This window comes from Pelophylax lessonae (genome assembly GCF_965119305.1).
Source record: "Pelophylax lessonae genome assembly, chromosome: 13".
NCBI lineage: Eukaryota > Metazoa > Chordata > Amphibia > Anura > Ranidae > Pelophylax > Pelophylax lessonae.
The window spans coordinates 65,652,702-65,680,074 of NC_138780.1; the positions used below are offsets into that span (position 1 = coordinate 65,652,702).

General features: G+C 44.9%; 1 protein-coding gene across 2 annotated transcripts in view; it reads right to left on the reverse strand.

Moving 5' to 3' along the window:
* The window catches only part of INO80 (INO80 complex ATPase subunit), a 362,932-nt gene that overhangs the window by 144,305 nt on the left and 191,254 nt on the right, over nt 1-27,373 (reverse strand). For both annotated transcript variants that reach the window (XM_082275733.1, XM_082275734.1), the window contains one exon: nt 25,602-25,776. In XM_082275733.1, the coding sequence (XP_082131859.1) occupies nt 25,602-25,776 (175 nt within the window). The remainder of the gene's footprint in view (nt 1-25,601; nt 25,777-27,373) is intronic.

Below are 27,373 nucleotides of genomic sequence, written 5' to 3' on the forward strand. Positions count from 1 at the left end.
TCTTCCTCTCAAGTGTTTGGGAGATGGAAAGCTGAACGCTTCCACGGGACATTGTGGAGATGGTTGTTGGTGACCCAGGTGGTGGTGTTGCTGACAGATCGTCTGTTTGCGGGGTGGCAGGTGCCGGTATGACTACAGAGGTGGCTGGAGCGGCCGAGACTGCAGCAGAAGAGGAAGCAGGATGAGCCAGAGACGTTTCTTGGTTTTGAAGGTGTGTACTCCACTGCAGCTCGTGCTTTGCACTTAGATGCCTGATCATGCAGGTTGTGCTCAGGTTGAGAAGGTTTATGCCTCGCTTCAGGCTCTGATTGCACAGGGTGCAAACCACTCGTGTCCTGTCATCAGCACATTTTCTAAAGAACTTCCACGCTAGAGAACTCTTTTGAGCTGACTTTGGTGCGCTCGTTCCCTTGCTGCGTTGGGCAGTAGCAGGCGTAGTGTCTAGGGCACGGCCGCTCCGCTTCTGCACCCTGCTCCCTCTTCTGCTGTGCTGGTGGCTCTGTGCGACCACCGCCTCTTCCTCCAAACTACTCAGGTCACCTGCATGACCTTCATTCCATGTGGGGTCGAGGACCTCATCGTCCTCCACATCATCTTCCACCCAGTCTTCACCCCTGCCCTCCCTGTCGGTCTCCACAATGCTGAACGCCGCAGCAGTTGGCACCTGCGTTTCGTCATCATCGGAGACGTGCTGTGATGGTCCTTCCATGTACTCATCTTGAGAAATAAGTGGTTGGGCATCGCTGCACTCAATCTCTTCCACTTCTGGGGCAGGGCTAGGTGGATGGCCCTGGGAAACCCTGCTGACAGAGTCCTCAAAAAGAATAAGAGACTGCTCTATGGCTTGGGGCACAGACTGCTTGCCTGATTTGCAAGGGGGTGAGGTGAAAGACGGTTGGACATTGGCTGCAGGTGCCAACTCTGACCTTTCTGCAGTAGACTGGGTGGGAGACAATGTGAAGGAACTGGAGGCACTGTCAGCAGCAAACCAATCTACTATCGCCTCTCTGTGTTCTGGCCTCATCACTTCTAGAGGCGTATGATGCCCTACCAAATACTGATGCAGGTTCTGTCGCCTACTCACACTTGAGGAAGGTGTTTCACTTGTGCGTGTAGCTGGCACAGATCGACCACGTCCTCTCCTTGCAACAGGAGCTCTAGCAGCAGCACCACCACCACGACCCAGGCCACGGCCCCTATTTGACGCTCTCCTCATATTTCTGAAATTTAAGATCTTGCCCTAGAAAGGTCTTTATTGAATAGCGGAACAAAAGAACAACAGTATCGCACGGGTGTATCTCACAGTCAAATATGCAAACTATGCCGCAATTTAATGTTTTTTACACCAAAAGGGTGTGTATTGAATAGCGGAATAGGATAAAAAACTGTGTATCTCACACGTACAAACACAGACTAGGCCCGATTAAATTTTTTCCTACCCTAAAGGGAGGATGAGGAAGAGGAGTATGGAACAGGCAGCACCCTCAAATCTTCAGAAGTATGAGATGAACCCCAAAAACTTGGAAAGGTGGATCTCACACGTACCGACACAGACTATTCCGCAATTTAATTGAGCCACAAAGGTTTTTATTGAATAGCGGAATAGGAAATATGATCAAAAAAAAGTGTATGTTTTTCACACGTACAGAAGCACACTAGGCCCCAATTACTATTGTTTGTACACCTAAAAGGATGGATGAGGAGGAGGAGTATAGAACAGGCAGCACCCTCAAAGCTTCAGAAGTATGAGATGAACCCCAAAAACTTGGAAAGGTGGATCTCACACGTACCGACACAGACTATTCCGCAATTTAATTGAGCCCCAAAGGTTTTTATTGAATAGCGGAATAGGAAATGTGATCAAAAAAAAGTGTATGTTTTTCACACGTACAGAAGCACACTAGGCCCCAATTACTATTGTTTGTACACCTAAAAGGATGGATGAGGAAGAGGAGGAGGAGGAGTATAGAACAGGCAGCACCCTCAAAGCTTCAGAAGTATGAGATGAACCCCAAAAACTTGGAAAGGTGGATCTCACACGTACCGACACAGACTATTCCGTAATTTAATTAAGCCCCAAAGGTTTTTATTGAATAGCGGAATAGGAAATATGATAAAAAAAAAGTGTATGTTTTTCACACGTACAGAAGCACACTAGGCCCCAATTACTATTGTTTGTACACCTAAAAGGATGGATGAGGAAGAGGAGGAGGAGGAGTATAGAACAGGCAGCACCCTCAAAGCTTCAGAAGTATGAGATGAACCCCAAAAACTTGGAAAGGTGGATCTCACACGTACCGACACAGACTATTCCGCAATTTAATTGAGCCCCAAAGGTTTTTATTGAATAGCGGAATAGGAAATATGATCAAAAAAAAGTGTATGTTTTTCACACGTACAGAAGCACACTAGGCCCCAATTACTATTGTTTGTACACCTAAAAGGATGGATGAGGAAGAGGAGGAGTATAGAACAGGCAGCACCCTCCAAGCTTCAGAAGTATGAGATGAACCCCAAAAACTTGGAAAGGTGGATCTCACACGTACCGACACAGACTATTCCGCAATTTAATTGAGCCCCAAAGGTTTTTATTGAATAACGGAATAGGAAATATGATCAAAAAAAGTGTATGTTTTTCACACGTACAGAAGCACACTAGGCCCCAATTACTATTGTTTGTACACCTAAAAGGATGGATGAGGAGGAGGAGGAGGAGGAGTATAGAACAGGCAGCACCCTCAAAGCTTCAGAAGTATGAGATTGTGTTCACTGTACCCCACAAAGATTGTGTTCACTGTACCCCACAAAGATTGTGTTCACTGTACCCCACAAAGGTTTTGTTCACTGCACCCCACAAAGATTGTGTTCACTGTACCCCACAAAGGTTTTGTTCACTGCACCCCACAAAGATTGTGTTCACTGTACCCCACAAAGATTGTGTTCACTGCACCCCAAAAGGATTGTCTTCTCTGCACCCCACAAAGACTGTGTTAACTGTACCCCACAAAGGTTTTGTTCACTGTACCCCACAAAGATTGTGTTCACTGCACTCCAAAAGGATTGTCTTCACTGCACCCCACAAAGATTGTGTTCACTGTACCCCACAAAGGTTTTGTTCACTGCACCCCACAAAGATTGTGTTCACTGTACCCTACAAAGGTTTTGTTCACTGCACCCCACAAAGATTGTGTTCACTGTACCCCCCAAAGATTTTGTTCACTGCACCCCACAAGGATTGTTTGTCTTCACTGCACCCCACAAGGATTGTCTTCACTGCACCCCACAAGTATTGTCTTCACTGCACCCCACAAAGATTGTGTTCACTGCACCCCACAAAGGTTTTGTTCACTGCACCCCACAAAGATTGTGTTCACTGCACCCCACAAAGATTGTGTTCACTGTACCCCACAAAGATTGTGTTCACTGCACCCCAAAAGGATTGTCTTCTCTGCACCCCACAAAGATTGTGTTCACTGTACCCCACAAAGGTTTTGTTCACTGCACCCCACAAAGATTGTGTTCACTGTACCCCACAAAGGTTTTGTTCACTGCACCCCACAAAGATTGTGTTCACTGTACCCCACAAAGGTTTTGTTCACTGCACCCCACAAAGATTGTGTTCACTGTACCCCACAAAGGTTGTGTTCACTGCACCCCACAAAGATTGTGTTCACTGCACCCCACAAAGATTGTGTTCACTGTACCCCACAAAGGTTTTGTTCACTGCACCCCACAAAGGTTTTGTTCACTGCACCCCACAAAGATTGTGTTCACTGTACCCCACAAAGATTGTGTTCACTGCACTCCAAAAGGATTGTCTTCACTGCACCCCACAAAGATTGTGTTCACTGTACCCCACAAAGGTTTTGTTCACTGCACCCCACAAAGATTGTGTTCACTGTACCCCCCAAAGATTGTCTTCACTGCACCCCACAAGGATTGTGTTCACTGCACCCCACAAAGGTTTTGTTCACTGCACCCCACAAAGATTGTGTTCACTGTACCCCACAAAGATTGTGTTCACTGCACTCCAAAAGGATTGTCTTCACTGCACCCCACAAAGATTGTGTTCACTGCACCCCACAAAGATTGTGTTCACTGCACCCCACAAAGATTGTGTTCACTGTACCCCCCAAAGATTTTGTTCACTGCACCCCACAAGGATTGTCTTCACTGCACCCCACAAGGATTGTCTTCACTGCACCCCACAAAGATTGTGTTCACTGTACCCCACAAAGGTTTTGTTCACTGCACCCCACAAAGATTGTGTTCACTGCACTCCAAAAGGATTGTGTTCACTGTACCCCACAAAGATTTTGTTCACTGCACCCCACAAAGATTGTGTTCACTGTACCCCACAAAGATTTTGTTCACTGCACTCCAAAAGGATTGTCTTCACTGCACCCCACAAAGATTGTGTTCACTGTACCCCACAAAGGTTTTGTTCACTGCACCCCACAAAGATTGTGTTCACTGTACCCCACAAAGATTTTGTTCACTGCACCCCACAAAGATTGTGTTCACTGTACCCCACAAAGATTGTGTTCACTGTACCCCACAAAGGTTTTGTTCACTGCACCCCACAAAGATTGTGTTCACTGTACCCCACAAAGGTTGTGTTCACTGCACCCCACAAAGGTTTTGTTCACTGCACCCCACAAAGATTGTGTTCACTGCACCCCACAAAGATTGTGTTCACTGTATCCCACAAAGATTGTGTTCACTGTACCCCACAAAGGTTTTGTTCACTGCACCCCACAAAGATTGTGTTCACTGTACCCCACAAAGATTGTGTTCACTTCACTCCAAAAGGATTGTCTTCACTGCACCCCACAAAGATTGTGTTCACTGTACCCCACAAAGGTTTTGTTCACTGCACCCCACAAAGATTGTGTTCACTGTACCCCACAAAGGTTTTGTTCACTGCACCCCACAAAGATTGTGTTCACTGTACCCCACAAAGATTGTGTTCACTGTACCCCACAAAGGTTTTGTTCACTGCACCCCACAAAGATTGTGTTCACTGTACCCCACAAAGGTTGTGTTCACTGCACCCCACAAAGGTTTTGTTCACTGCACCCCACAAAGATTGTGTTCACTGCACCCCACAAAGATTGTGTTCACTGTACCCCACAAAGGTTTTGTTCACTGCACCCCACAAAGATTGTGTTCACTGTACCCCACAAAGATTGTGTTCACTGCACTCCAAAAGGATTGTCTTCACTGCACCCCACAAAGATTGTGTTCACTGTACCCCAAAAAGGTTTTGTTCACTGCACCCCACAAAGATTGTGTTCACTGTACCCCACAAAGGTTTTGTTCACTGCACCCCACAAAGATTGTGTTCACTGTACCCCCCAAAGATTTTGTTCACTGCACCCCACAAGGATTGTCTTCACTGCACCCCACAAGGATTGTCTTCACTGCACCCCACAAGGATTGTCTTCACTGCACCCCACAAAGATTGTGTTCACTGCACCCCACAAAGGTTTTGTTCACTGCACCCCACAAAGATTGTGTTCACTGTACCCCCCCAAAGATTTTGTTCACTGCACCCCACAAGGATTGTCTTCTCTGCACCCCACAAAGATTGTGTTCACTGTACCCCCCAAAGATTTTGTTCACTGCACCCCACAAGGATTGTCTTCACTGCACCCCACAAGGATTTTCTTCACTGCACCCCACAAAGATTGTGTTCACTGTACCCCCACAAAGGTTTTGTTCACTGCACCCCACAAAGATTTTGTTCACTGCACTCCAAAAGGATTGTGTTCACTGCACCCCAAAAAGATTGTGTTCACTGCAGCCCACACACAGAAAAATGGATGTGAATCACTGACACCTGCCTATCTCCTATCCCACACCACACAGCAATATCGATTGTAGTTTGTAGAACACACTTTCCCTAAAATTCAGCAGACTCTGTCCCTAACAGGATTGAGAAGAGATCGTAGATCAGGAGAACTAAGTGCAGACCCCACCCCACACAGCAATATCGATTGTAGTTTGTAGAACACACTGACCCTATAATTCAGCAGACTCTATCCCTAAAATGCCTACAACTCGCCCTGCCTAAACACTCCGACCTGTCCCTCAATTCTATCCGGACACAAATGGTTTTTTCCTGCCTATCTTTCCCTAATCAGCAGCCAGCACGTTGATGTGTGCTCTGTCCCTGATCTAAGCAGCATAATGACGCCGCTGCGGCTGCCTCGAACTTATAAAGACTTGGTCACATGCTTCAGACGGCCAATCACAGCTACTGAGACATTTGCAGGCATGGCTGGGATGGCTTAAGACACACCAGTTAAACGATTGTTGATTGGCTGTTGAAAGCCCGCCATGAAAAGAGCGCCAAAGCATGCAAAACCCGGAAATAAAACGACCGAACACGGATTTTTACCCGAATATACAGTAAAGTGTCCGTGTTCGTGTTCGGGTAACAAAAATCCAATTATTCGGTACGAACACGAATAATACAGTCCGTGTTCGCTCAACACTATTCACATCCTAATTATATACTGAGTGGAACAATACTTTTCCCTTACTACCATTGCATTTGGAAACGGAAAAGAAAAGGAGGAATATTGCAATAGCTTTTAGAGCAAAACAAGCTGATTATCATCATAATATTGGTGAGTAGGGACCCAGGAGAGGAGCACGGAGACAAGTCCATCCGCTTCAACCAAAAAAAACCAAAAAACAGTATTGAAAACCCAACCATACAATCCCATATACACAATCCTATACCCGCCGTTGATCCAGAGGAAGGCAAAAATAAACCCCAGCAAAGCATGATCCAATTTGTTATAGCAGGGGAAAAAAATTCCTTCCTACTCCCCCGAGAGGCAATCGGATATTCCCTGGATCAACTTTACCTAAAGAAAATTTGAATACCCATTTATATTACGTACACCTAGGAAAGAATCCAGACCTTTTTTAAAGCAATCTAGTGAGCTAGCCAGAACCACCTCTGGAGTCTATTCCACATTTTCACAGCTATTACGATAAAGAAACCTTTCCGTATTTGGAGACAAAATCTGTGTTGACCTTAAAGTGAACAACTCAACACCAAGCTCACTATATGGACCCCTTATGTATTTATACATGTTGATCATATCCCTCCTTAATCTCCTCTTCTCAAGAGAGAATAAATTCAGTTCCTCTAATCTTTTCTCATAGCTGAGCTCCTCCATGCCCCTTATTAGTTTGGTTGCCCTTCTCTGCACTTTCTCCAGTTCCCCAATATCCTTTTTAAGAACTGATGCCCAAAACTGAACTGCATATTCCAGATGAGGTCTTACTAATGATCTGTACAGGGGCAAAATGATATCTCTCTCTTTGGAGTCCATGCTTCTGTTAATACAAGAAAGGACTTTGCTTGCTTTGGAAACAGCAGCTTGGGATTGCATGCTATTACGGTATTAAGCTTAGGATCCACCAGAAAACCCAGATCCTTCTCTGCTATGGATTCCCCCAGTTCTACTCCACCTAGTATGTATGATGAATTCATATTCTTAGCCCCCAAGTGCATAACTTTACATTTATCAACATTAAACCTCATTTGCCACATAGTTACCCAATGAAACAGTGCATTGAGGTCAGCTTGTAAGTTGGATACATCCTGTAAGGAAGTTATTCTACTGCAAAGCTTGGGGTCATCTGCAAAGACTGAAATGCATCTTTTAATCCCAGACCATATATCATTTATAAAGATATTAAAAAGTAAGGGTCCCAACACTGAACCTTGGGGTACACCACTGATAACTTTAGACCATTCAGAGTAATAATCATTAACCACTACTCTCTGAATCACCGATAGATGTTTCAAGCACCAGCACTTATAAAGTGACAGTGCTGGGTAAACAATTCTTCCGTGCTTTCTAAGCACAAAATAATTTTATAACACATTGCACCTTATTGTTATATTGATTGTATATCTGTATTTATTATATATTGGTTTTAGTTCTGGCACTTTGTAGAAGGTCCCCTTTTAGCATTGATTTAGCACTGACACTTTGCATAATTTCCATATTAGCAACGCTGACATTTACACTTTTTTCAACACTTATGAGGTTTATACCTCTTTTTTGATCGATCAGCAGCAGCTAATTTAGCAATTTTCATTGTCACCTGTAATATTTTTTTAATAAGTATTCCTGTTTGCGGGTATACATTATGTCCTCCAGAAGGCTGCAAATGTCCCTGTACAAAGTCCTGGGCTGATTTGGAGTGATATAGATCACCAGAATTGATTCTTCCTCTTATTTGTGGAGCATTTACAGGAGAATCTTCACAGATGGGAATGCATACATCAGTCTGAATGGGGACCAAGGAATAATTAGGGAATCCATTGCAATGGTCAGGGGATCCTTGAATCTAGCAACAAACCTGTCCATTTTTTTGCTGAATCTGGAGACCATGATGTCCAGATTCTGGTACTTCCCATTTCTGAACTCAGTGAAGGTATGGTTTTGGAAAGTGCCATCATCCCGGAAATAATCATACCAAGAAAACCCTCTTTGTATGATATTATAGAGGAACAAGCTGATAACATTTCCTATAAAAGCAGGAAAGCTTTAAGTTATACAAAAATTATTTTAAAAAATACACATATACAGTAAGCGGTTTCACATACAATATTGTAACGTCTCACAATTCATATTAAAAAGACAGGAGCACAACAAGCAAGAACCAGATGAAGTGGCAGCTGATGTGTTTTGAGCCAGGGTTTTCTGTTCCTTCTTCAGAGGTGCCTAAATCTATGTTGAAACAATCTAAAATATAAACATATCTATGAAATTTCTGCAAGCAAGTATGCATGATAATCAATAAGGCCTTCTGTTACCATAGTTGTCCCAATGCTGACCCATGAAAGGAGAGCCGCCATATTTAAAAAACCAGGATCTCTACTGTCACCATTCTGATATACCTCCAGATGGAACAAAGGGTTTCATTCTGATATAGGGGCACCATTCTGCTATACCTCCAGATGGAACATCACAGCAACACAGAACTGCTGAGGTCACCAAAGTGGGCAGAGATGAATTCCTCCCTCATTAAATAATAATACACTGCCAGTGCAAGAAAAAAAGATTATATATATGTATAGCACTAGGCTCTCAGAATGACATATATTTGCCTCAAAAATAGAGAAGAGATAGACGAATATCTTACATTTATTCAATGGCTAAGGAGGAATCCAAAGAGCACTTTGTAAAACTGAGGTTTTGGGTTAACCACAATGCAGTAAACGAAGTAGCTAAGCCTGGCATGCAGGGAAAAAAAATGCAAGCAGAGCAAATGATTCTCTATCCAATGACGAAAGCACGGCTCAGCCAGTCACCTCCCAGCCCAGACGCGCATGACGCGACCACACCCACTAACAGGGCATGAAGACGTCACACGCCCCCGAGCCGCCAGAGCATGTATGGGCCTGTGAGAATGGGCGGGGATAGAAGCAATCCAAATTGCGGCCCTCCCTGTGATGTGTCATGCATTGGGGTACTTCCCTTGTCCATTTGCAGGGAGGTCTGATATTCCCAGGCCTTTTTTCTGTCCCCACACGTTCTCACTGGTTGATACATGCACCCGTAGCTCTGGGGCGCATGATGTCATCATGCCCTGTTGGGGGGCATGGTCACACCACGCGCCTCTGAGCCAGAAGGTCAGCTGTGCTTTCATCATTGGCCAGAGCATCAGTTGCTCTGCCTTTTACTTGGCTATTGGTCGATGGACTCAGCTACTCTGTTGACTGCATTGTGGTCAACCCAAAACCTCCATTTTACAAAGTGCTCTTTGGATTCCTCCAGAGCCATCAAAAAAAATGTAAGATATTCCTCTATCCCTGCTCTTTTTTTTTTTTTTTGAGGCACATATGCCCTTAACTGAGAGCCTACTGCAATACATATCTTTTTTTTTCTCTTACACTGGCAGCATTACGTTATTTGATGAGGGAGGCATTCATCTCTGCCCACTTTGGTGACCTCAGCAGTTCTGTGTTGCTGTGATGCTCCGACTCCCTTGTTCCATCTGGAGGTATATCAGAATGACGACAGTAGAAATCCTTTCTTTTAAATATGGCAGCTCCCTTTCTTTTGTACACCTCTCATTGATGGGTCAGTATTAAGACAACCATGATAACATAAGGCTTTATTGATATGCATGCATATTTATTTGCAGACATTTCATTGATATGTTTATATTTTAGGTTGTTGAATTTAGATTTTTGCACCTCTGAAGAAGAGTCACAAAACCCTGCCTCAAAACGTGTCAGTGGCCATTTCATCTCGTTCTTGGTTGCTGTGCTCCCATCTGTAATACAAATTGTGAGATATTACAATGCTATATGTGAAGCAAATTACTGTATATGTGTATTTTTTTTTAAAAAAATGTACAAATAAAAGCTTTTCTACTTTTATACAAAAAAACTATCAGCCTCTGCCTCTATAATCCCATACAAAGAGGGTTTTCTTGGTATGATCCCCATTTCTGAAAGAGTATCAGGAAGATCTCAGGGTGGAGGGATCAATACTGATATATACAGGCAGATACTTTTTCATCATGCCATACCATTAGGAAGGAGTGTGGTTGGCCCCAAATGTTTTCTGCTGCTGAGCAACGACCCCAAACATACAGCTGATGTCATTAAGAATTATCTTAAGCGTAAAGGAGAGCAAGGAGCCCTGAAAGTGATGGTTTGGCCCCCACAAAGCCCTAATATCAACATGGAGCCTATCTGGGATTACATAAAGAGACAGAAGGATTTGAGGCAGCCTACATTCACAGACGATCTGTGATTAGTTCTCCAAGTAAAACTGGAACAACTTACCCAGCAAGTTCCTTCAAAAACTGTGTGCAAGTGTATCTAGAAGAATTGATGCTGTTTTGAAGGAAAAGGATGATCACACCAAATATTGATTTGATTTGTATTTCTCATCTGTTCATTTACTTTCCCTTTTGTTAACTTTTTTTTTTTTAAATACACTATTAACACTTATATTTCTGAAAGCATTCTTAATTTAAAGCACTTTTTCCACAACTGCCTAAAACGTTTGCACAGTACTGTATATACATACAATACCATGAGTGCTGTCACACTAGAAGTGAAAATGGGTTAGTGACAGCCTCACAAGGTAAAAAAAAAAAAAAGGGGAAATAATATAAAAAAAGAAACATAATATAGACATTACATCCGAGGACTGGTAAGCTACTGAAAGAAGGGCAAAAAAATATATTTAATGCTGCAGTTTGGGGTAACTCTTAGTATGAAGTTTTTCAGCAGCAAAATCATAATAGCATTATTTTGTTTTGTTCGCAGACGGTACGCCGGCCCCAAGCACGTCATTTGACGTGGGCCTCATGTGAGGCCTCAGGGCAGAGCTTCCTTCAATAACAGGCTCCCACTTCATTCGGGGACGGGACACGCTGCTGTACTGACCACCAGGTACTTTCCACTTTATACCCAATTCTTCAATAGCCTATTTACTCATACCAACACTGTGGTATGTTTAGCCATAACCCTTTACTTGCACCCTCTTCCTTTTTTACTTCAACCATATTCCATGGCATATACCTGTTATTATCTGCTTTTTATTTTTGATACTTTCAATATACTTAAGTTTTTATCTCATACCCATCAATTTGACGATATGCATTTGTGCAGATATGTGCAACTATGGCTCTCAACAGGCATACATGCGTGTTATACATTGTATGGCGCCTTGAATATATTTTGCGCATGTTTATATATATGCACATGTCGTAGGTTGCCCTAAACACTTATAAAAGTTATATATGTCCTCATATTCCCTACTCCTTTCCTTGCATCTTTTACCACACCTTTTTTTATTATTACTTTTTTCATATACCGTATATTTCAGGATTTTCTGACTATACCATTACTTGTGTCTAGAGAAGGATTATTTTGTGGGAAAAAGGTCCAGATCTACCGAGTAGGTAAGTCTGAAAGGAGGGGATTTAAATGTGCCTCTAAGAAAAAGTAGCAATACAAACATGTATAAAAAGATATATCAAAGTTTATTAAATATGCATCATAAAAGTCACGTCAAAAGGACAACTGTACATCAAATCTGATACAAGCATATATATGAATAAAGAAGAGTCATTGCATTGTGGTGGTCCCAAAAGGGCATTAAACCGAGATATACATTGCTGGAATTACGCGTTTCGCTATGAATGCTACATCAGGGTCCAGCAATTTATAGATATTCACAGTAGATTTATGCACAAAATCCTTAGTTCCTAGCCATAAAGGACCAAAATTTATATATGATGAGTGGCATGTATTTCTATGAGATTAAAAACAAGCAACAAAGCCATAAATCCCCATTTTGATGGGTCAAAGAGAATTTGATGTAGTGACTGTAAAGTGAGGGTCAGTCAACACCCTCTCATTCATACATCTCAGTAAGATGATGAGAAAAGCCAGTTGGAAAAAGCATCAATGGTGGGGTTGTCCAATATACAAAAAGAAATTAGAGTCAAGCCAAGGGCAAAAAACACCCAAACGACCAAACAAAGTGATAGGAGAGGATGGCCAATCTCATATGGCAATGGAGGGTAAAGATCCTTCCTAAGAAGCGGCAACATCCCTCACCTGACAAGGCTGCGGACTCACCAAAATTCAACACTCATTCTTATTTGCACTTCCTTCCCTCCCTGTTCTTCTTCCATCCCCTTTTCCCCTCCTTCCCCTTCCACCCCCTCTCCCCCCTCCCACCCCTTCACCCCCCCTCCCTTCCCCTTTCACTGGTTTTCTTCCCTTCACAGGGTCTTATTTTCTTTTAATTTGGTCTATGGAAGTCGGTCCTTTTCTTTCTCTTTCAGACTGATAAGTCACAAAATATATACACAAAAAAAGTTTCTTGATGTTATTTCCTGTTTCTAATTTTTTCTTTCCTTCCATTTTTGTTTAATCACATAGGATCTATGGCTTTGTTGCTTGTTTTTAATCTCATAGAAATACATGTCACTCATCATATATAACTTTTGGTCCTTTATGGCTAGGAACTAAGGGTAAGCTGTATTTATTTATTCATTTTTTTGGAATTTTTACATGGCGGACTCCTCTTTACTGTTCTACCTGGTCGTCCAGCATTTGTCAAGGGTTCTGTGCTCCAAATTTTAACATTCCCCCCTTTTCCCTTCGTAGGCTCCCTTTTGGCGTTTTATACACTGGAGGAGTAGCTTTTCTCTCATTCCCCCCCCCCCTTTGGATTATGTGATGACCCTCTCTCTCACTTCCTCCCCTCTCCCCCCCCCCCTTTTTTTTTGCCCATTATTTATAACAATTTTTAATCAAAAAATCTTTCCCTCCTTGTTCCATCTAATTTCTTTTTCTTTATGCAGTGTTTATATTTGTATTAGATTGTGAATTTATATTTATTAATAAATATTAAAAGAAAATACACATATGGTTGTTAATAAAATGTATATTTTGGAATAAAATAAGTATATGAGATGTCATTCAATATGTTAAGAACCAGGATGATACTTTTTTGCTATATTCATTATCTTATTGATTTGTATTTTTTGTATGTCTATAATGATTGCATTGTTTGTTCTTAGATTCTGTGCAGAAATCTACTGTGAATATCTATAAATTGCTGGACCCTGATGAAGCATTCATAGCAAAACGCGTAGTTCCAGCAATGTATATCTCGGTTTAATGCCCTTTTGGGACCACCACAATGCAATGACTCTTCTTTATTCATATATATGCTTGTATCAGATTTGATGTACAGTTGTCCTTTGACGTCACTTTTATGATCCATATTTAATAAACTTTTATATATCGTTTTAAAAAAAAAAAAGTGAGTCTGCAGGCTTGTCAGGTGAGGGATGTTGCCGTTTGGGTGTTTTTTGCCCTTGGCTTGACTCTAATTTATTTTTGTATATTGGACAACCCCACCATTGATGCTTTTTCCAACTGGCTTTTCTCATCATCTTACTGAGATGTATGAATGAGAGGGTGTTGACTGACCCTCACTTTACAGTCACTACATCAAATTCTCTTTGACCCATCAAAATGGGGATCTATGGCTTTGTTGCTTGTTTTTAAATCTCATAGAAATACATGTCACTCATCATATATAACTTTTGGTCCTTTATGGCTATGAACGAAGGATTTTGTGCATAAATCTACTGTGAATATCTGTAAATTGCTGGACCCTGATGAAGCATTCATAGCGAAACGTGTAGTTCCAGCAATGTATATCTCGGTTTAATGCCCTTTTGGGACCACCACAATGCAATGACTCTTCTTTATTCATATATATGCTTGTATCAGATTTGATGTACAGTTGTCCTTTGACGTGACTTTTATGATGCATATTTAATAAACTTTGATATATCTTTTTATACATGTTTGTATTGCTACTTTTTCTTAGAGGCACATTTAAATCCCCTCCCTTCAGACTTACCTACTCGGTAGATCTGGAGCTTTTTTTCCACAAAATTTTCCTTATAGGGGAAGGTGCCATTATATCCCGATTCTCTCTTTTAGGCTGGCTCTCGCCCTAAACAATTTCTCTAGCTAAGGATTACTATCTCCCACCCGTCTACCCTGTCATTTGGGCGGATTGAATGTGGTTTTGGGTAAGATCCCTTTATGTTTGATTGTTTTTGTACCAATATCTCTACGGTCTAAAGAAATAACTTATACTGTATATATATATATATATATATATATATATATATGTATATATATATATGATTTATCACATATACCTACCCTCTTCATTACTTTATCTAGACCCAATCCCAACTCCCTAACATCCATAATTATATCTTATAAGACCTGTTTGCTGTGGTTTGCTCCTGTGCTCGCCCTGTGGGATTACCTCTACCTTATGATACCTTGGCCGACTACCGACCTACCGACTTGTGATCGACACGCTATACAGGTGTGTTCTATATATGGCCTATGCTTTCCTGTGTGACCGTTTGCACCTTATATGATCATCTATGTATAATATATGTATATGCATAATCTACCGACTATCTTATCATACTATATTCTGACATATATGTTTTTTCCTTTTTTTGTATAGTAGCATTTGTGATGTTTATATAACCCCTCAACTGCCCTTGATTTAGCGGTGTTCCGTGAAACATGTCGGGCAAGGTTTTGGGCATCTGCGTCTACTACATTTAGTACTAACCAGTACGTTTGTTTTCTAGGGACGCCATGCGGTCTCCAGGACCCCCCAGGGGGGTCATCAGACAATAGCATCGGGGGGGGTCCCTAGAAGGAGATCCCACCAGGACAAAACTTCCCCCCGCAGAACCGCCGCAATACATCTGCCCCCCATAAGGGAGGAACCTGCTTGTGGGGGGAGGGGACAGGCCTAAGGGGGGCATGGTATCACTGAGAGGCCAGGGGAACCGAGGGATACCCGAGGGTCCGACATTCCCAGGGAGGGGGCACACGTCCACTCCGAGAATGCCAGAAAAATGGGGGGACACTTACTCATCATGCCATGACATCAGATGGGCGCCACTGCGAACAGACTACCTCTCCACCCAGGGTGGGGGTGCTGACGGACAGGGGGTACACTGAAACTCAGGGCATCCCAGGTCTTGTGTGTCCCCGCAAGGTGTTTCACTCCAGGAAATACAAAAACACTTAACTTTAAGAGAGCACATTTTCCAAGGACGAGGGCTGCTTTCCAGGATTTAGACTGGGAGGGAATATTGGCATCGATGAGCACAGAACAGAAATGGGAATTTTTCAAAAAGACTCACTGCAAAGTATATTCCCATGGGTAATACGTTTAAAGGGCTAAAAATAAAACCTATGTGGCTCACGGCAAAAGTTAAAAAAGCTATAGATAAAAAGAAAGGGGCTTTTAAAAAATATAAAAATGAGGGAACACTATCATTGTTATATTGTTACAAAGAATATAACAGAATATGTAAAAAGGAAATCAGGGACGAAAAAATCCAAAATGAACGACAGATTGCAAAAGATAGTAGGACAAACCCCAAAAAATTCTTCAAATATATTAACAGTAAAAAGGTTAGGTCTGAGCATGTAGGCCCTTTAAAAAATAATTAGGAGTGGGTGACTGGGAACAAAGAGAAGGCAAATTTATTAAATACTTTCTTCAGCTCTGTATATACAAAGGAGCATGGGGGAGCTCATGACCATAATGAGGACAGTATTGACACAGTCCCAAATGATGCACAATGGCTCAAAAGTGATATGGTCCAGAAATATTTAGACAGAATAAGGGTGGATAAAGCACCTGGACCAGATGGCATCCACCCACGCATCCTAAAAGAACTGAGCGCTGTAATTTCTAAGCCTTTGTTTCTAATTTTTAGGGACACGTTAAGGACTGGAATAGTACCACTGGATTGGCGTAGGGCCAATGTAGCGCCTATATTTAAAAAGGGATCAAAGTCTTTGCCAAGTAACTATAGACCTGTTAGTTTAACTTCTATAGTCGAGAAGATATTGGAGAGTTTAATAAAAGACCATATACATGTTCTTGCTGGAAAAAAACTATTTTAACCACCTCCCACCCGGCCACTGCACATACACGGGGTGGGAGTCTCGTCCCTCTGATCGGACGTTCCGGCGCGATCTCGATGTGCCTGTGTCCCTCGGACACATAGCAACAAGATGCGGCAGGAGGGCCCTGTGATTGGCCCTCCTGATCACATGACGGCTGTGTCCAATCACAGCTGTCATGTAATGTAAACACAGCCGTTGTAACGGCTTCGATCTCTTCTCCTCCTGACAGATCCTGTCAGTGAGGAGAAGAAGAGAGGATCTGTACTGCAGCCGGGGGGATCAGTGAGTATTTCTAACTACTCACTGATAACAGGAGGGGTCTGTGCTGGTAATCAGAACATTGATTACCAGCGCAGCCCTGGGGGGGGGGGCCACTAGAGCCACCAGGGATGCCCACCCATGACCACCAGGGATGCCCACCATGGCCACCAGGGATGGCAGCTCTATCACTGTTGCCCACCAATGCCATCTATCAGTGCTGCCCACCAGTGCCCATTATTGCCATCTATCAGTGGCGCCCACCAGTGCCCATTATTGCCCACCAGTGCTGCCTATCAGTGCCGCCCATCAGTGCCGCCGATCAGTGCCACCGATCAGTGCCCATCACTGCCGCCGATCAGTGCCCATCAGCGCTGCCTATCAGTGCCCATCAGCGCTGCCTATCAGTGCCCATCAGCGCTGCCTATCAGTGCCCATCAGCGCTGCCTATCAGTGCCCATCAGCGCTGCCTATCAGTGCCCATCAGCGCTGCCTATCAGTGCCCACCAATGCTGCATATCAGTGCTATCTATCAGTGGCACATATCAGTGGTGCATATCAGTGCTACCTATCAGTGCCCATCAGTGCTGCATATCAGTGCCACCCCATCAGTGCCACCCCATCAGTGTCTCCTCATCAGTGCCTGTCAGTGCGGCGTCATCAGTGCTCATCAGTGCAGGAAAAAACGTATCTATTTACAAAATTTTATAACCTAAAGAAAAAACGGAATTTTTGTAAAATCTTACCTGTAAAATTCCTTTCTCTGAGTCCTCCGACAGTCGCCGCCTCCTCTAAGTCATCACTATTGGGTATTGTCCACCTATCCGTAGGAATAGCTAGGCATATAGACTTAGGCAAAAGACAAAAGGCATTAGCATATACACACCCACGGGGGCTGTCCCATCTGGTCAATACCCCCCCCTGCATCACCACTCCCAACTCAGTTTGGTAGCATAGCAGTAGGTAATAAGAACCCCAAAAGAGGGGCGGGGGCGGCGACTGTCGGAGGACTCAGAGAAAGGAATTTTACAGGTAAGATTTTACAAAAATTCAGTTTTCTCTTACGTCCTCTGACAGTCGCCGCCTCCTCTAAGTTATCACAATTGGGATGTCTCAAAGCAGTATAGACATGAGGGGTGGGAGACGCAACCGTAGAAAAGGCAACGCAGTACCCACATCAGAGAAAGGAATCTTACATGCACCGTAAGAACCAACTGGGCAACAGAAAAAAAAACAATGCTCAACAGGAGCAACAGCCCAGGAAAGCAAATGCCAACAGCCAGGGACCCAGAGAAAAATTCAAGGGTCCATCATGGCACTGCTGCACTGAGAACTTTGCGGCCAAAAGAAGCATCAGCTGATGCCAGAACGTCTACTTTGTAGAACTTGGAAAATGTGTGCACCGACGACCAAGTCGCCGCCTTGCACACCTGGGTCACCGAGGCCCGATGCCAACAGGCCCAGGAAGTGCTCAAAGACCTGGTAGAATGCGCCAGGGAATGCACAGGGAAGGGCGGAACCCGTTCCTTCAAGGCATAGGCCTGCTCAATGGTCTGCCTGATCCACTTGGCAATAGTCGCTGCAGATGCAGCCATGCCCTTCCGAGGTCCCTCAGGAAGGACAAAGAGAGAGTCCGCCTTCCGAAAGGATTCCGTAGACTTCAGGTAGACCTTGCTCGCCCTGACAACATCCAAGGAGTGCAAAGCAATCTCCTTAGGATGCTTAGGCTTTGTACAAAGCGAAGGCAAGACAATTTCCTCATTAAGGTGGAAATCAGTGATCACCTTGGGAAGAAAGGACGGGGGTGTTCTCAACACCACCTTATCCTTGTGAATTATCAAGTAAGGGGAGCGGCAAGACAACGCCGCCAGCTCCGACACTCTGCGAGCCGAAGTGATCGCCACAAGAAAGGCAACCTTTTTCGACAGCAGAGGCAATGAAATCTCCCTGATATTTTCAAAAGGAGCACGCTGCAATGCGGACAGGACCAAGTTCAAGTCCCATGGAGGTAAAGGCTCCTTCCTAGGAGGAGCCAAATGTTGCACACCTTGAATGAATGTGCGCACCAAGGAATGAGACGCCACAGGGCGTTGGAAAAGGACCGCCAGGGCTGACACCTGGCCCTTTATAGTGGCCAGCGCCAGGCGCTGATCCACTCCAGACTGGAGGAAAGCCAAGATTCTCGACACCGAGTAAGAACGAGGGGAGAACCCCCTGGACTCACACCAGGTGAAATAGGCTTTCCAGGTACGGTAATAGATCTTACCAGAGGAAGATTTCCTAGCCTTGATCAGGGTAGGGATAACCTCAGAAGATAGACCCTTGTCCTTCAAGACCTGGGTCTCAACAGCCAGGCCGTTAAAGCCAGCGACTGTAAAGCAGGATGGAAGATCGGACCTTGAGACAGGAGATCTTCCCGCAGAGGCAGACGCTCCGGAGGCGCCACTTCTAGGTGAACAACGTCGGCGTACCAAGACCGGCGAGGCCAGTCCGGCGCCACCAGAATCACCATGTGCGGTTCCGAGACCAATCTGCGAAGGAACCGGGATAGTAACTGAATCGGAGGAAAGGCGTACAGCAGACGATACTGATGCCAAGGGGCCACCAACGCATCCGCCAACGGATTGCGCGTTCTTGCCACGAACTTTTCCACCTTTCGATTTAGCCGGGATGCGAACAGCTCCACGTCTGGGGATCCCCACTTCGCACACAGCATCCGAAAGACCTCCGGGTGTAGGGACCCATTCCCCCTGGTCCAGGGTCTGGCGGCTCAGAAAGTCGGCCTGCCAATTTTCCACACCCGGAACGTAACTTGCCGAGATCGCCGGGACATGAGTCTCGGCCCAAGACAGGATGTCGGTCACCTCCCGGGCTGCTCGAGCACTCCTGGTGCCCCCCTGGTGGTTGATGTAAGCCACCGCGGTAGCATTGTCCGTCTGTACGCGAACAGGCAGGCCCTGGAGACGGTCCGATCACTGGAAGAGACAGAGTTTAATCGCTCGTAGTTCCAGCACATTTATCAGGAGGGAGGATTCCTCCTCCGACCAAGTGCCCTGGGCAGACAGGGTGCCCAGGACTCCACTCCAGCCCGACAGGCTGGCATCCGTGGTAACCACTGTCCACACCAAAGGGCGGAAGGACTTGCCTTCCGCCACCGACAGGGACTGGATCCACCACAGAAGAGCCATCTGGTCCGGCGACTCAAGGAGACCTCCAGATCCAAGGACTGAGGAAGTCTGTCCCACCTGGCCAGGATCTCCGTCTGGAGAGCCCGTGTGTGGAACTGGGCAAAGGGAATTGCCTCGAAGGCCGACACCATCAAACCCAGGCCCCGCATGCAGGCCCTGAGTGACGAGGATGGATTGTCCCTGAGGGATCGGATTTCGTCCCGCAAAGTCCGGAGCTTGTCCTCCGGCAAGAATACCTTTGCCTGAGCAGAGTCCAGAACCATTCCCAGATAGGGAAGGCGAAGCGATGGAGACAACGCTGATTTTTTAACGTTTATGGTCCACCCCACAAACTGGTAGTGGTCCTCCGCGATAGCGAACCGAAGGTACCGCTGATGACCCTCGAAAATGGGGATGTGCAGGTACGCATCCTTCAGATCTATCGAAGCCAGGAATTCTCCTGGACTCAAGGAGGCCACAACCGAACAGAGAGACTCCATTCGAAACTTCCGAACACGCACAAAGCGGTTCAGCGCTTTTAGGTCCAGAACAGGATGCACTTTGCCCTCCTTCCTGGGCACAGTGAACAGATTTGATTAAAACCCCCGAAACCTGTCCCGATGAGGCACCGGGACAATCACCCCCTGAGCAAGCATGTCCTGCACCGCTTGATGCAAGTCCTACAGACGCCCCAGAAGCAGCTGGAGATTGGAGGGAAAGAATCTGTCCGCGGGCCTGGAAAGGAATTCGATCTTGTAACCTGATCGAACGATTTCCTGGACCCACCTGTCCGAAATCTGGAGCAGCCATGGTTGGAGGAAACCACGCAACGTCCCCCCAGAAATGGGTGAGGGCGCCCCTTCAGGCAGAGGCAGATTGTCCCGCAGAACCGGCATTGACGGTCTTCTGCTTACCCGCCCAGGGTTTCTTCTGGTTGCCCTGGGCCTTGAAGGGCTTGCCCTTGGATTGGTTCCGAAAGGCACGAAAGGACCCCTGAGTAGATCTAGGCGCAGAACCCCGCTTGCCACGGAAGGACTTGTTCTTCGGGTTCTGGGGTAGCATAGTGCTCTTACCCCCCATTACGCCCTTCACCAGGGTATCCAACGCCTCGCCAAAAAGGCGAGAGCCAGCATAGGGAAAATCAGCAACAGTTTTCCGCGAGGACTGGTCGGCCGACCAGCTCTTCAGCCATATCAGTCGCCGGTTAAGTACCGCGACACTAGAGAGGCGAGCCACCAAGGGGGCCTCATTCAGGGCTGCATCACACAGATATATGACTCCTTGATGGATCTGGTCCACCATTTCCAGTCGTGCAGGCGGCACGTCATCGGACACTAGGTTGCTTCTAAGCACCTTAATCCAATCAGCCACCGCCTGAGCCACCATAATGGACGCGAAAACCGGTTTGAGCAACGAACCCGCCACCGTATAGGAATGGCGGGCTAGAGACTCCAACCGCCGGTCCGTGGGATCCCGAAAAACCGGGGTATCCTCAGTAGGAACCAAGGTAGCCTTGTTCAGCACGGTCACAGTGTGATCTACCTGTGGAGGCACACACCATCGTGATTCCGTAGCCGGCGCAAAAGGATAAAGCAATTTGAACTGACTAGGTACCAGGAATGGACGTTTCAACGTGCGCCACATTTCATTAACAGTGTAATGGAATTCCGCTGGGCAGGGAAAAACCTGCGCGGACTTGCGGGTCCTGTGCGTCCCAAATGAGGACAAAACGCCCGGAGGACAGGGCTCATCCTCTAAATGTAAGGTTTCCTTAACAGAAACAATCAACTCATCCATGGTCGCCCGTTCTTCGGGTGACCCTGGGGAGGATGTATCAACACCCTCCACCTCAGCCTCCCCCTCAGACCCCGGGGGTCCAAGGATGAGCGGGACCCTGAAAAGGGCACGCTTGCAGCAGCAGCAGCAGCCATATCCGCATCTGAATCAGAAGAGAGAGACAGCCTTGGCCGTTTTCTCGCAGCCCGTTCAGACATCAGCATTTCCATATTTGCCACTAAAGTCGCAACCATAGCAGCCAGATCAGGTCGCAGCGGGGCCACAGGAGAACTGGGGCCCCCCACTAAAGCTGGAGGAAACTTGCTTTCCTGAGAATCCATGGCTCAAGATAATAAAAAACTACAGTGCAAAAAAGTAATGTACTGTCCCCTTAAATAGCGCTGCGGAGTGCGCAGCCCACCGCTACTGTCACAGCTATGAAGACCTCCAAAAGGAGAAAGAAAACTGAGCCAGAAGCAGTATGCAGAAGAAGACAGAGAGATACACTGCAGAGCCCACAGATCGTTGCTACCTGTGCCTGTGCTGTCTGAGAGGAAGAGGTAATGCTGCTGGAGGGGGCTGGCTATAAGCCAGACCCCAGGGAAAATGGCTGCCCCATAGGGATGCATAGGAGGCTACACCAAGATGGCCGCCGACATGCGGCCGAACCGATCGTTCCACCGCCCACAAAATGGCGGCGGATGGCGCCAAAATGAGCTGTAAACTGGCCCCAGAGGGGCTATACACGTGTGCATATTAAAAAACATGGCGGACCGCGCGATTTTTCCCCCGCAGCGGTCGCCGCACAACACACAAGTCTGTACCCCCAAACATGCACCTAAGGTGACACTGGGACAGGGACCCCCGGCAAAACATACAGTGCACACAGCGAACCCCGCAGGGATCGCACAGGGAGTCACACAGGCACAGACATGGGGACACACAGCAACACAGACTGTCACCCCAGACAGGAGGTCCCACACAGAAAGTTCTTACCTGTACCCGATGGCGTGGGGGAGCCTCTATGCACGGATAAACCTCTGTCCTCATCTGACAGGGAGTGCCGTGAGCCAGGGACATGACGCTGCAGTATCGCAGACAAGTCCTGTGAGGTAGCCACCTCACGGCTGCATCCCTGCAGCGAACAGGGATGGGTCGTTCTTAATGCCAGGGCGAACCATAGCTGAATGCTCGATGGCGGGCTGGGGGTCCATCTGGCCCTCTGTGCCCTGGAGAACCAGGGCGGCCAGTCCGAATCCCAGCACCGCATGATCCATCTTCATCCGAAGAATAAACTAACACTAGAGCTGGTAAAATAAACAGCTAGTAAAGTGAGAGAAAAAAACTGACATTTAAAAGAAAAATCAAATGAAAGATTTAGGAAGGCTGAGACTGAACCCCCAGCACAAGGTAGCCTGACTATTCCTAAGCTAGGCAAACTAAAACTGAGTTGGGAGTGGTGATGCAGGGGGGGTATTGACCAGATGGGACAGCCCCCGTGGGTGTGTATATGCTAATGCCTTTTGTCTTTTGACTAAGTCTATATGCCTAGCTATTCCTACGGATAGGTGGACAATACCCAATAGTGATGACTTAGAGGAGGCGGCGACTGTCGGAGGACGTAAGAGAAAAACCTTTTTTTTTTTTTTTTCAAACTTTTCGGTCTTTTTTTATTTGTGCACCAAAAAAGAAAAAACCTTGCAGTGATCAAATACCACCAAAAGAAAGCTCTATTTGTGGGGGAAAAATGACACAAATTTGGTTTAGGTACAGTGTTGCATGACCGCGCAATTGTCATTCAAAATGCAACAGCGCTAAAAGCTGAAAATTGGCCTGGGAAGGAAGGGGGTTTAAGTGCCCAGTATTGAGGTAGTTAAGCAACAGACAGCATGGATTCATGAAATACAGAAGTTGTCAAACAAACCTGATTTCTTTTTATGAGGAGGTAAGTAAAACCTTGGACAGAGGGGTGGCTGTGGACATAGTATATCTGGATTTTGCAAAAGCGTTTGACACAGTTCCCCACACACAGCTAATGTGTAAGGTAAAGTCTGCTGGCTTGGAAAGATCGGTTTGTAATTGGATAGAAAATTGGCTAAAAGATAGAATTCAGAGAGTAGTGGTTAATGATTATTACTCTGAATGGTCTAAGGTTATCAGTGGTGTACCCCAAGGTTCAGTGTTGGGACCCTTACTTTTTAATATCTTTATAAATGATATAGGGTCTGGGATTAAAAGTAGCATTTCAGTCTTTGCAGATGACACCAAGCTTTGCAGTGGAATAACTTCTTTACATGATGTCTCAAACTTGCAAGCTGACCTCAATGCACTGTTTCATTTGGCAACTATGTGGCAAATGAGGTTTAATTTTGATAAATGTAAAGTTATGCACTTGGGGACTAAGAATATGCATGCATCATACATACTAGGTGGAGTAGAACTGGGGGAATCAATAGCGGAGAAGGATCTGGGTGTTTTGGTAGATCATAAGCTTAATAATAGCATGCAATGCCAAGCTGCTGTTTCCAAGGCAAGCAAAGTTCTTTCTTGTATTAATAGAGGCATGGACTCCAGAGAGAGATATCATTTGCCCCTATACAAATTAGTAAGACCTCATCTGGAATATGCAGTTCAGTTTTGGGCACCAGTTCTAAAAAAGGATATCGGGGAACTGGAAAAAGTGCAGAGAAGAGCAACCAAACTGATAAGAGGCATGGAGGACCTCAGCTATGAGAAAAGATTAGAGGAACTGAATTTATTCTCTCTCGAGAAGAGGAGATTAAGGGGGGATATGATCAACATGTATAAATACATAAGGGGACCATATAGTGAACTTGGTGTTGAGTTGTTCAATTTAAAGTGAACACAGAGGACAAGGGGGCATTCTTTATGTCTAGAGGAAAACAGATTCCTCCAGAGGTGGTTCTGGCTAGCTCACTAGATTGCTTTAAAAAAGGCCTGGATTCTTTCCTAGGTGTACATAATATAAATGGGTATTAAAAAATTTTTTTAGGTAAAGTTGATCCAGGGAATATCCGATTGCCTCTTGGGGGATCAGGAAGGATTTTTTTTTCCCTGCTTTAGCAAATTGGATCATGCTTTGCTGGGGTTTATTTTCGCCTTCCTCTGGATCAACAACGGGTATACGATTGTGTATATGGGATTGTATGGTTAAGTTTTCAATACTGTTTTTTGTTTTTTTTTGGTTGAACCCGATGGACTTGTGTCTTTTTCAACCTGACTAACTATGTAACTTGCGGGCCAGCCCCCTCCCATCTGGGCTCTGTCATAGTGAGGCCTAGTGCTGGACTATAACCTGCGCATGCTCGCTGGCCAGGCTGGGAGACCTTAAGGATCTAGTATATCCAGTCCGAAACCCAGCTGGCTGTTGCATGTAGTTCTCTCTAACTAAAAAAAGACCGAAGTCCCAGCAAGGAACTAGGTCCTACTCCTAAACTAGGCAGAAAAACTGAGGGCTATAGCAGAGTGTGTGGGTGTATGCCTGTAGGAACTGCTCCATAGGCGCGGTAAAGCTTTTCCTGCTTAGTGTCCTACTCCTGTAGGGGGCAGCATAACCCAATGGTCAAGAAGAATACAGAGCTGCATCTGTCAATGAACGATAGATAAAAACTGCGTTTGAAAGACTGCTGCACAAATACCGCATTACATAAAATATTGCAATTTTGCAACCATTTTATTCTCCAGAGTTTATGCTAAAAAATATATATGACTGGGAATTCTAAGTAATTGTCTAGCAAAAAAAATACTGATTGTAACTTGTAAGCAACAAATGTCAGAAATAGGTCTGGTCTTTAAGTGGGTAATATAAAAACCATAAAAGTCAAAACAAATATTACCTTTAAGATGGGAGAACTATGGATGCTGGGAAAGGAAAGTGGGAAGTTGACCCAGAGGATGAAATCACTTTTGGACAGGTAGGGATGTGTAGTTTCAGATTTGCTCTTCTCCTTCCAGAAACGAGTATGGTGGAGCCTATAGGCAGCTTTCAGAGAAAGGAAAAGCGCTAACCATCTGAAAAAAAAAAAATGTATGTTTAGTAAATGTATTTTGAAAAAGTGCTAATCATTTGCATTGCATGTATGCAGCACACATTTACCATTTGCAGTTATGCAACCATACAACCAAAAAGGCTGAGTAGAAAACAAAAATTCTATGCAGATAAAGTGGTCAGTGTGCTCACAATATACTGGTGCAATGTGTGCACTGTCAGTAGTGTAAAATCATGCATAGTACACTAGTCCTTTTCAGATCCCTAGAACCTACAACTACCAGTACACTCTTACGTGTTTTCAGTGGTCACAAATTATCTATATTCAACGATAGCAAGCATAAATGATGCCATAATGGTTTAGTTAAAGCGGTAGTATAAGCCTATATTAAGGGTTACCTGTAGGTAAAATTAATATCTCCTAAACATGCACGGTTTAGGAGATATTCGCCCTGCATGCAGCAGCTGACTCCAGCTGTGCATGCGCTCTGAAGGTCCGGCGGACCTTCAGAGCTCCTTGCTGGAAAGTGAACTCCAGCATGCATGTGCGGGAGTGACGTCATCGTGGCTCCGGCCACTCACAGCGCCAGAGCCATCGAACCTGGAAGAGACGCCAAACAAAGGTGTCGGCTGCCTCAGCGGTGTCCGGGCGACCGTGTCGAGGCTTCGTTCTAAGTTAGGTATTTCATAATCAGCTAGTATGCGATGCCTACTAGCTCATTATGCCTTTGTTCTGCAGGGTTTTTTTTTTTTGTTTTTTAGGATACAACTGCTTTAACATGGAAATGTTATCGTTAAAGCAGTAATAAACCTAAAAGTAATTTTTAAGAAATCCAACATATATTTTAAAAAAAATTGGGTGTGGGAGCTGGGTATGTAGAGAGGAGAAATGAGAGTTGGGTAACCCTCGTGCCTTTACTGAAAAGTAGATATACAAGAGGAGAACCCCCCTAAATGGGACTATAGCGGATGCCAACTCAATGAATTGAGTTGGCATCCGCTATAGTCCCATTTAGGGGGGTTCTCCTCTTGTATATCTACAACCTATATTTTAAGGCCTCATGCACACTGGACATTTTTACAGCTGCTGTTTTTGGCATCAGATGTTTTTTTTCTACAGACAGTAAAGCATGTTATTCTATGTGCTGATGCACACATAGGCTGTTATCAGCAGTTTTTGGCAGAGGTGTTTTCTGGCTGGAAAACTCCCCAGAACTAGTGGGTTTTAAGAGCCATTTTTCAGCTGTAAAAATGCTCTAACTCTGATAAAAGCTTAAAAACGCCAAAAAATACATATTCTGCGCTTATCAATGTTTTTGAGCCATAAGCTTTTGTGAGAATATAGTTTTGCTAAAAAAAAAAAAAAAAGCTAAAAAACGCTACAGCTGAAAAAAGTTAAACAACGCTGAAAAAACGCTACTGGAAAAAAACTGAAAAACTCCTTCTACAGCTACAGCTTTCTACTGGCGTTTTGATAATATTTTTGGTTTTGGATTTAATACTGGTTTAAGGTGTCAAATTAGCCAAGTCTTTATTGATTGTTATAAGCACCAGTAATCTGAAGGTACCTACAGAAATACTCTCTTCGGGAAGCAAAGGCAAATATTTATTGGTAAACTA